The sequence below is a fragment of the Salvelinus sp. IW2-2015 genome, linkage group LG13 (assembly GCF_002910315.2).
Source record: "Salvelinus sp. IW2-2015 linkage group LG13, ASM291031v2, whole genome shotgun sequence".
Lineage (NCBI taxonomy): Eukaryota > Metazoa > Chordata > Actinopteri > Salmoniformes > Salmonidae > Salvelinus > Salvelinus sp. IW2-2015.
Genome location: NC_036853.1, coordinates 19922589 through 19932989, shown reverse-complemented (window position 1 = coordinate 19932989; position 10401 = coordinate 19922589). Strand labels below are relative to the sequence as shown.

Sequence of the window (10401 nt, the reverse complement as noted above, 5' to 3'; positions counted from 1 at the left end):
CCATGTTAGTTTGTTGGTGATGTGGACACCAAGGAACTTGAAGCTCTCAACCTGCTCCACTGCAGCCCCATCGATGAGAATGGGGGTGTGCTCGGTCCTCTTTTTCCTGTAGTCCACAATAATCTCGGACAGGGAGAGGTTGAAAATGTCAGAGACACTTGCCTGTAATCCGTCTGGCCCTGTGGCCTTGTGAATGTTGACCTGTTTAAAAGGTCTTACGCACATCGGCTGCGGAGTGCGTGATCAGTCTTCCGGAACAGCTGGTGCTCTCATGCACGTTTCAGTGTTATTTGCCTCGAAGCGAGCATAGAAGTAGTTTAGCTCGTCTGGTAGGCTCGTGTCACTGGGCAGCTCTCGGCTGTGCTTCCCTTTGTAGTCTGTAATGGTTTGCAAGCCCTGCCTAAATGAGTGTCAGAGCCGGCGTAGTACGATTCGATCTTAGTCCTGTATTGACGCTTTGCCTGTTTGATGGTTCGTTGGAGGGCATAGCGGGATTTCTTATAAGCTTCCGGGTTAGAGTCCCGCTCCTTGAAAGTGGCAGTTCTATCCTTTAGCTCAGTGTGGATGCTGCCTGTAATCCATGGCTTCTGGTTGGGGAATGTACGTATGGTCACTGTTTGAGACGACGTCATCAATGCACTTGTTGATGAAGACAATGACTGATGTGGTGTACTCCTCAATACCATCGGAGGAATCCCGGGAACATATTCCAGTCTGTGCTAGCAAAACAGTCCTGTAGCTTAGCATCTGCTTCATCTGACCACTTTTTTTTATTGATCTAGTCACTGGTGCTTCCTGCTTTCATGTTTGCTTGTAAGCAGGAATCAGGAGGATAGAATTATGGTCAGATTTGCCAAATGGAGGGTGTGCTTTGTATGCGTCTCTGTGTGTCGAGTATAGGTGGTCCAGAGTTTCTTTTTCCTCTGGTTGCACATGTTGATAGTAATTTGCTAAAACAGATTTAAGTTTCCCTGCATTAAAGTCCCCGGCTACTAGGAGCGCCGCCTCTGGGTGAGTGTTCTTGTTTGCTTATGGTGGAATACAGCTCATTCAATGCTTTCTTGGTGCCAGCCTAACTGTGGTGGTATGTAAACAGCTACGAAAAGTACAGAACCTCTAGGTGGATAGTGTGCTCTACAGATTATCATGAGATACTCTACCTCAGGCGAGCAAATCCTTGAGACTTCCTTAGCTTTTGTGCACCAGCTGTTATTTACAAAAATACGTAGTCCGCCGCCCCTCGTCTTACCAGACGCTGCTGTTCTATCCTGCCGGTATAGCGTGTAACCAGTCAGCTGTATGTTGATAGTGTCGTCGTTCAGCCACGACTCCGTGAAGCCTAAGATGTTAGTTATTAATGTCCCGTTGGTAGTTTAATCTTCCGCGTAGCTCGTCGATTTTATATCCTTCGCGTCGGGCTCATCAGTCGTGAAAAGAAAAGGATTCTGCTAGTCCATGGTGAGTAATCGCAGTCCTGATGTCTAGAAGTTTTTTCAGTCATAAGAGACGGTAGCGGCAACATTATCTACAAAAGTTTATTTGCGTTGTTTAACTTAACAAAAAAACAATAGGTTGGGGACACGTAAAACGTCTGCCTTCCTCTCCGGCCCCATCTTAGATATACAGTACATGCTGTGTGTGGTGGGTTAACTATTACAGCATATGGATCTTGTGTGTGTATAAAACTGCATCCCAAACAGAGGTCTCCTGGTGTGGGTTTGTGTATAGAGTCACCATCATAGGCTTGTCTTGATCACTGCAGCTAGTTAAGTTCCGCTGGGGCTACTAAACAGCCGCTTTTCCCAAACACATCGATGGCCCAATCAATGCCAGCACACGGCACAAAGCATTTCTTCATAGCCCGCTCTGACCAAGTGTGTGTAAGGAGGCTTCTGGGGTCACACATAGTTCCTGCTGAGCACCAACACACCCAAGCAGCCCCCTCCCAGTCCAGCTGCACACATCTGCTCTCAGTAGGTCAACACTGTGGAATCCACAGCTGCATGCCAATGTAAAATGCCCTCCTCCTCGGCTTCATGTCAATATTCTACATTAGCCTCTCCAGGCAGAAGCTGCATCCCAATAGCCTAAGTGAAAGAATAACTGGACAGGTGAAAGCCATTTTCTCAGTATGCCATATTGCTTTCACTAGTCTTGTGTTTTCAGATCCGTGTTGAGAGGAAATAAGGAAAGAACGCCACTTTAGATTGAGATGCAGCCTCTGCCTGGGATTTCCAGTGTCCTACACAACACAAAGAGGGTTGCCCAGGGTTGAATAGAAACTCACTCATTTCCCTCTAAAAAGCAGGAAATTACTAACTAGGTTTACAAGATAAGTCTTAGAATGGGAGTTAAATTGTTGGGTTTATTTGAAAGAGACTGTCAATTGAAAAACCATTACACCAGTTCAATTCAAGTAGGTTTTATTTCAGTAGGAAAGATTACAGATCAATCCACACCTAAAGTGTATTAACACTAGGTTAAGCACATACACATTTTTCCTAACCACATGCCCTGTCCAGGACATTTAACAGGTTGTGGTAAGTAGAAACTCCTGGCCCGGCACACATACACCACATGTAGCTGAAACCATGTTAATATAAATGAAAGTGAACCGAGGGGCAGAGTATAAAAAGGGCAGTGTGTTTATTGGTTATCTGGCTGAAACTCAGGTCACATCACTCAATTCAGAGGTCATAGTTCAAACCCAGGTCACGTAACATGGGTGGGTCCTCACTTGGGGTCGGAGTACAGGAGGTAGAGGGATAGCACATGGACACACCCCACAGGTCATGGGACATGGACAAAGCTAAGTGACGTCGTCAACACATCATAAACATCACTCTCAAACTGAGCCATATAGAGTAGGTAGATGTCTCTTCTAGAAACTGATCTAAGGTCAGTTTTACATTTTCCCCTAATGGTTAAAGTTTGGATTTAAAGGGAATTAAGTTGACCCTTGAGCTGCGGGCAACTTCTCCATCCCTACAGCACACATAACACCACCACACATTACCGAGTCATCTCATCTTATCTGTTAAAGGATTTCTCAGTATTTTTTTTTTTTAACACTGCAGACAAATCCAAAAATAAACTTTACTCTAGACAGTAAATAATACACAGCTGGTTGTGTATTTGTACATGGACACAAACTGTGGAAACTCTGGTTACAATAGGGAAACCTCAAAAAACAAACAAACCATTTTGACATTTCTCAGAAACAAAAAGCCCACCATAACAGATTGTAAAAACTCACACTCCTAAACCTTTCCCTATAGGCATCCACATCCCTCACTTCAGCACTGTTTGACACTACACTGTAACATGGGAGCATTCCTGTCTGCCATTTAATCTGCCGCTCTCTTCAGCCTGCATTGAAGCCCTCTATGTCCAAGGGAGAGAGATGTGAAGGAGGGGTCTGTGAGAGGGGGAAAAAAAGAAGGGAGAAAGACTACTTTTTCTGCTGGTCTTCTGTGGGGAGCATCAGTCTGCCTGCTTCTCTGTACAGCTCCTGTTGCATCAGTTCCATTCACCCCTCTATTTCTACTATATCCTTCCTTGTTCAATCACACTCCACACAGAATATGCTATACCACATTCTATACAGATTTACCCACTGCTCAACAGTGAAGAAATGGCAGCCATGAGGCTCTGTCTGTCTAATGCTTTCTAGCAGGTAAACAAAAATAGTTTTTACACACTCATACTGTTGTACTACCTTCCTCTCTTGTCCTTTTGTAACGCTACCCCTCTCATTCCTTTTTTTCTCTAGCTTCCTCATCCCCTAGTCTGTGTATGACATAGCCCTGCTGGAGTCTTGCTATTAATGGAGCTGTAGCTGTGTGTGGGATAACTGCTGGGAGCTGAGGAGCAGAGCACATCGGAAATGAGCCTGAAATGGAATATGTAGAAGTTGCCCTAAACAACAGATCTCGGATCAGATTACACCAACCCCAATCTTAACCTTAACCATTAGGGGGTGAATACATATGACCCTGTATCAATGGTTATGGATAAGTTCGACCTTCTCCCATTAGCTTAGCCTCTACAGGACATAACAGACAACTGTTGCCGCACTGGCCCATGGGAGTTGGAGTCTCTTGCTGCTAGAGTACATAGTGTCAGTTTGAGGTGTGAGGAATGTGATGCTAACTTGCTGGACCTCTATGTAAACAATAGACATGCAAAATATACAAACATATGAACAGATGGGAGATGTAAACCATTGTTACAAGTCAGAACCTAACCTGACTGTCAGGTTGAGATGGAAACAGTCAGGAGAATGCAAGATCACGCTTTCGCTAGTGGTTTAAGTCCTTTCTGAGAGTAGTATGAGAACGTGACCACACCATCCTTTCTCAAGAACGTATTAATTTAATTTTTTCTAATTGTAACACTTTCTCCCAAATCAGAATAAAAATGTGTGTCTGGTACATTGGCACACACTCAGGGTTGAGTCCCAAACCATACACACTTTGGCTGGGTCCACTTAAATTGTTAGCCCCTCCCTCTAGTTCGTACTCCTTAACTGTTCACAGATCTGAAAGGACTGGATAGGTGTAAGCAATATGGTGGAAGTTTCTCTCAGCCAATTGGAGGATGAGGTGGAGTCATCTACACCTCTCCATAGCTTTAATTGAAGATGCCATGAGTAGTGACCAGGCGATGGGTCTAGAGGATGACATGGAACTAGGCAATAGAGCAATAGAGTAGATCTGTACCGTAACCCTATGTGACAAACTCATAGGTGAGAAAACAAAAACAAAAATCAAAAACAAGTAAAGGTACAACATGTTCCAAAAAAAAGGGAAGAGGCCAGAAATGAAATGTAACAGACAATTAAAATAAGCTAGACATGTGCAAGTCATCTACAGGGTAATACTGCTCATACGTCCCCAACACAACAACACCAAGGTAACAGAAAACACTAACCAACAAAATATGGATTCTGAATGGCTCCCGATAGCTGTGTGTGTGTGTATATAAAACACACTCACGATGTGTAAAGCAGATCAGGTCAGAACCTGTAGCTCCCTCTTATGTTCAAGCAATAACAAAAAAAGGAAGTGGAGATAAATTATTTTTCTGGGGTTAACATTCCATCGTTCACTTTTTCACAGCTTTCAAGTCTTTAGTGTTATTGTGTGTTCTGGTGAATCTCAAGCTTTAACATGTGGACAGAGAGAACATATAAAGCCTGTTTATAAGAGCGATATAACTGGGTCCATAAAGGTGGAATTGAGGAAAGCTTAGAGTCTGGGTTTATCATTCCCGTGACTTACCATATATAGTGTGCACCCCCCCACCACCACCCACACACACGGTGAGGAGAGGCTCTGGAATATAAAACAGTAGGATACATTCAGGACACGTGTGTGTGGTTTCTGCTGGAATAGATTTGAGAATCAAAGCCCTTAATGTTCACAATGCTGCAATCACACAGGCCAATCACACACTCTCAGAAGGGGGGAGTGAATGTGTGTACAAAAGTGTCAGTTTTGTGAGCTCAACTCAAGTGTGAAATCACCATCGGAGTCTTGTGTGTGTGGGAGTTTGTGAACCAAAGTGTGATAAAGAAAAGTGTGTTTGAAATCCCATTCCATTGGGTTAGTCCAGTATTGTGTGCGTGTGTGAGTCCAGCCCTAGAAAGGGCAGAGTCTGTCTTCCACCAGAGCACAGTATGTCAAGAAGAGAGGGAGTGAGGGAAAACAAGGATAAATCATGTCCATCCATCCTTAAGAAGCATCCAAGAAAGAGGAAGAGACATCCCATAGTTCCACAGGCAAAAACAACAGAGAACGAGAGAGAAGAAGTGGTTTAGGTCTTCATTCAGTAGTCTATGCAACCATAATAACCACTGCTTCAACACACACACACACACACACACACACACACACATGGCTCCTTAGGTTAAGGCAGTGGTGGCAGGTGGGGCTCCAGTGGGGCTGGGGTCTGGGGTTATAGTTTTGGGGTCATGGCAGTGAAAGCTCCTGGTGCTGAGTCACTAGCCCTCTTCCTCTATTTTAGCTCTATCGCTCCGTCCTCTACAGCAGCACTCATTCAAAGGACATCAGATTGGCTGGGACCTGGAGAGAGAGAGAAAAAGGCATGAGCGCAGGTTGGTGTGCGTATGTGTGTGAGAGAGTGTGTGTGTTACCTGTTGTCTGTTACTCTGGCAGGCAGCACTGAGGTGTTTYAACCACAGAAGGGCATTCATTTTGTTCCCTGCCTGGTATTTATAGGTGTTACCTAGGAAACACAGAGACACACCATCACAAGATGTCCCTGTAGCAGAATACTGAGATTCAGCCCAGTCTAGGTCCAGTCGTGTACAGTTACACTTCTTGACTCTCCCATCCTCATCTGTGTACAGCAGAAAGCTGCCGCAATGCAGAACATATGAGAACAGAGACTGTGTGCGTGTGTGTAGAGAGAGAAATACAGAGACAGGCAAGCAGTCCACATAGCAGACAGGGTTACTGCTGGGTCAGACAGACAGGAACCTGTGTGTGTGTGTGTGTCCATCTGTGTGTAGGGATATTTAATACCGACCAAAAGCTGGTCTTAGTGGCACCGTAATTAGTTACGGCATTGATTTGCCAGAGGAGGCTCACATAGGAGCCTTATCAGCAAAGTTTTATTAAAATATTACAAGCAGCAGAAGTCAGACATTCCCCTTTTTTTATTTACAGTACCAGTCAAAAGTTTGGACACACCTACTCATTCAAGGGTTTCTCATTTTTWGTATTTTCTACATTGTAGAATAATAGTGAAGACATAAAAACTATGAAATAATACGTGGAATCATGTAGTAACCAAAAAAGTGTTAAACAAATCAATATATTTGAGATTCTTCAAAGTAGCCACCCTTTGCCTTGACAGCTTTGCACACTCTTGGCATTCTCTCAACACTTTTTTGATTACGACATGATTCCATGTGTGTTATTTCATAGTCTTGTAAAAAATTAAGAAAAACCCTTGAATGAGTAGTTGTGTCCAAACTTTTGACTGGTACTGTATGTAGTAAATGTGATATTTACGTTTTGTATTTTTATAAATTTGCTAACATTTCTAAAAACCTGTTTTTGCTTTGTCATTATGGGGTATTGTGTGTAGATTGATGAGGGGATAATTGAATTMAATTTTTTTTAGAATAAAGGCTGTAACGTAACAAAATTTGGAAACTGTCAAGGGGTCTGAATACTTTCAGAATGCACTGCACGTACGTAGGCGCACACCCACCCCTTCAAATTAGTGGATTCGGCTATTTCAGTTACACATGTTGCTGACAGGTGTATAAAATCGAGCAAACTGTCATGCAATCTCCAGAGAAACATCGGCAGTAGAATGGCCCGTACTGAAGAGCTCAGTGACTTTCAGTGTGGCACTGTGGAAAGAGGGGGTGTGGTAATATATATCCATCAGCCTACGAATTATTAAAATGGAAAATAGACCATTATATTTCAAAATTAAATCACATTTGCTCGTCTATAATTTTAATTTGGGATCATAAAATGTATTTAATGTATGGTTGATCAGGCTCCGGTACCATCCGGCTTGAATTTTTATGCCGATCAAAGCTCTAATCAAATCCAAACATATTTATATGGTTTAGAATGACACTTCCGGTTTTGGCGGGAAATACCGGGTTACTCGGGAGAAAAGTGATTCTCGGGATGGAACATTTGTAAAATACCGGGAAAATATTAATCCCTACTTGAGCAACCAATTGAGAAACGTGTCCATGCCGCGAACAATTCAGGCTGTTCTGGAGGCAAAAGGGGGGTCCGACCTGGTACTAGATGGGTGTACCTAATAAGCTGGCCACTGAGTGTATTTAGCTATGGAGCATGTTCTGTTTGGCCAGTGAGGAGTCAAGTCTCCACACCAACTTGTTTATTCACCTAAACCCAGTCTTTTCGCGCTATTGCGCCCATAATTCTGGTTGTGAAAATACCAAAAATATTTCAGACACCCCCTGAACCTATAGTGCTACCACCAGGGCTTAGATTTGCAATTGTGTGTGTGATTGCATATGCGTACAATATGGGTGTATACTGTGTGTGAGACAGTTATGGGGCGTGTTGGCGTTTTAAACTAGGAACATACAGACCATCTGAGGAGATGAGATAAGTGTAGTTTGGCTGAACACTCCTGGCTGTGGGTGATCGATTGATTGACAGGTAGTCTCACCGTGTTCCGAGTCTGTGAGCAGGAAGACGTCGGGATGTTCAGGGTCGTCTGACATGATGGCCATTAACCCCACGACACACACACTCTTACTGCTAGACGACTTGAACTGAAGGGAGATGGAGAGAAAGCGAGAGAGGTGGGAGGGAGCCACATTTAGAAATGATTTTGGATTCATATCGTTGTATACAAGCATACTTTCTGAAATCTAAAGACAGCTACCAACTGTAGCTCAGRTGGTACAGCATGGCTCTTGCAATGTCATAATAATGGGTTTGATTCCCGGGACCACCCATACCTAAAAATTGTATACACGCACGACTAAGTTGCTTTGGATAAAAGCGTCTGCTAAAATGGCATACAACCCTCTGTATTTGGAAAGTGAAGGCAAAATTACATTTGATAACAAATGGTTCATATGAAGCGAAAGTACAGCATGTCACCTTTTATTTGATGGTGTTTTCCTACATACGTTTTAACGTTTAGAAATGAAAGCACTTTATGTATCTAGTCCCCCTCATTTGAACAAGTCATAAAGTCGGCAGTGTATCAAATACTCCCCACTGTATATGCCCCAGAAAATGCACCATTACCGGGATGTTAGCATTTGTTTTTTGGGGGTGATCCCGCGTGCTAGGAATAACGAACCAAATACTAAACGTTTGACTACTTTAACACACTATAAAGTGAATTTGTCCAAATACTTACACCTTCTTCAAATGGGGGGACTAGATGCATAAAGTGCTTTAATTTCTATACAGTAAATTACATATGCATAAAAACACCCTAAAATAAAAGGTTACATTCTGTACTGTCGCCTCATATGAAACATTTGATCGCAAATCCAAAATGCTGGAGAATTGAGACAAATGTATAAATTAATACGGAGGAGTGTATATACAAAAAAAAGGGCGGTAGGCAAGCGACAGACGACAGAGCAAGCCGACAGACAGACAGAAAGAGAGCAAGCGACAGACAGACAGAGAGAGCAAGCGACAGACAGACAGAGAGAGCAAGCGAACAGACAGACAGAGAGCAAGCGACAGACAGACAGAGAGAGCAAGCGACAGACAGACAGAGAGAGCAAGCGACAGACAGACAGAGAGAGCAAGCGACAGACAGACAGAGAGAGCAAGCGGACAGACAGACAGAGCAAGCGACAGACAGACAGAGCAAGCGACAGACAGACAGAGCAAGCGACAGACAGAGCAGAAGCAAGCGACAGACAGACAGAGAGAGCAAGCGACAGACAGACAGAGAGAGCAAGCGACAGACAGGCAGAGAGAGAGCAAGCGACAGACAGAGAGAGAGCAAGCGGCAGACAGAGAGAGAGCAAGCGGCAGACAGAGAGAGAGAGCACAAGGCAGACAGAGAGAGAGAGCAAGCGACAGACACAGACGTTCAAGCGACAGACACAGACGACGGCAAAAGACAAGCGACAGACACAGACGACGGCAAAGAGCAAGCGACAGACACAGACGACGGCAAAGAGCACGCGGCAGACAGAGGAGAGAGGAGACACGCGGCAGACAGAGAGAGAGAGAGCACGCGGCAGACAGAGAGAGAGAGAGCACGCGGCAGACAGAGGAGAGAGAGCACGCGACAGACAGAGAGAGAGCACAGCGACAGGGACAGAGAGAAGCAAGCGACAGACAGACAGAGCAAGCGACAGACAGACAGAGAGAGCAAGCGACAGACAGAACAGAGAGAGCAAGCGACAGACAGACAGAGAGAGCAAGCGACAGACAGACCGAGAGAGCAAGCGACAGACAGACAGAGAGAGCAGCGACAGACAGACAGAGAAGAGCAAGCGAAAGACAGACAGAGAGAGCAAGCGGACAGACAGACAGAGAAGGAGCAAGCGACAGACAGACACAGAGCAAGCGACAGACAGACAGAGAGAGCAAGCGACAGACAGACAGGACAGAGAGGAGCAAGCGACAGACAACAGACAGAGAGAGCAAGCGACAGACAGGAGAGAGAGAGCACGCGACAGACAGACAGAGAGAGCCACGCGACAGACAGACAGAGAGAGCACGCGACAGACAGAGAGCAAGCGGCAGACACATACGTCAAGCGACAGACACAACGTCAAGCGACAGACCACATCGGCAAAGCGACAGACACAGACAGAAGCAAGCGACAGACACAGACAGAGCAAGCAGACAGACACAGACAGAGCAAGCGACAGACAGAGAGAGGCAAGCGAAG

The 10401-nt window shown here is 44.7% G+C and overlaps 1 protein-coding gene across 1 annotated transcript in view; it reads right to left on the bottom strand.

The window, feature by feature from the left end:
- Window positions 1-2406: 2406 nt before the first annotated feature.
- Window positions 2407-10401, bottom strand: part of LOC111972260 (ras-specific guanine nucleotide-releasing factor RalGPS2) — a 163753-nt gene continuing 155758 nt past the window's right edge. The window contains exons 19-21 of the mRNA XM_070445986.1: window positions 8194-8299; window positions 6158-6249; window positions 2407-6086 (exon numbers count right to left, since the gene is read on the bottom strand). Of these exons, the coding sequence (XP_070302087.1) occupies window positions 6057-6086; window positions 6158-6249; window positions 8194-8299 (228 nt within the window). The 3' untranslated portion in view covers window positions 2407-6056. The remainder of the gene's footprint in view (window positions 6087-6157; window positions 6250-8193; window positions 8300-10401) is intronic.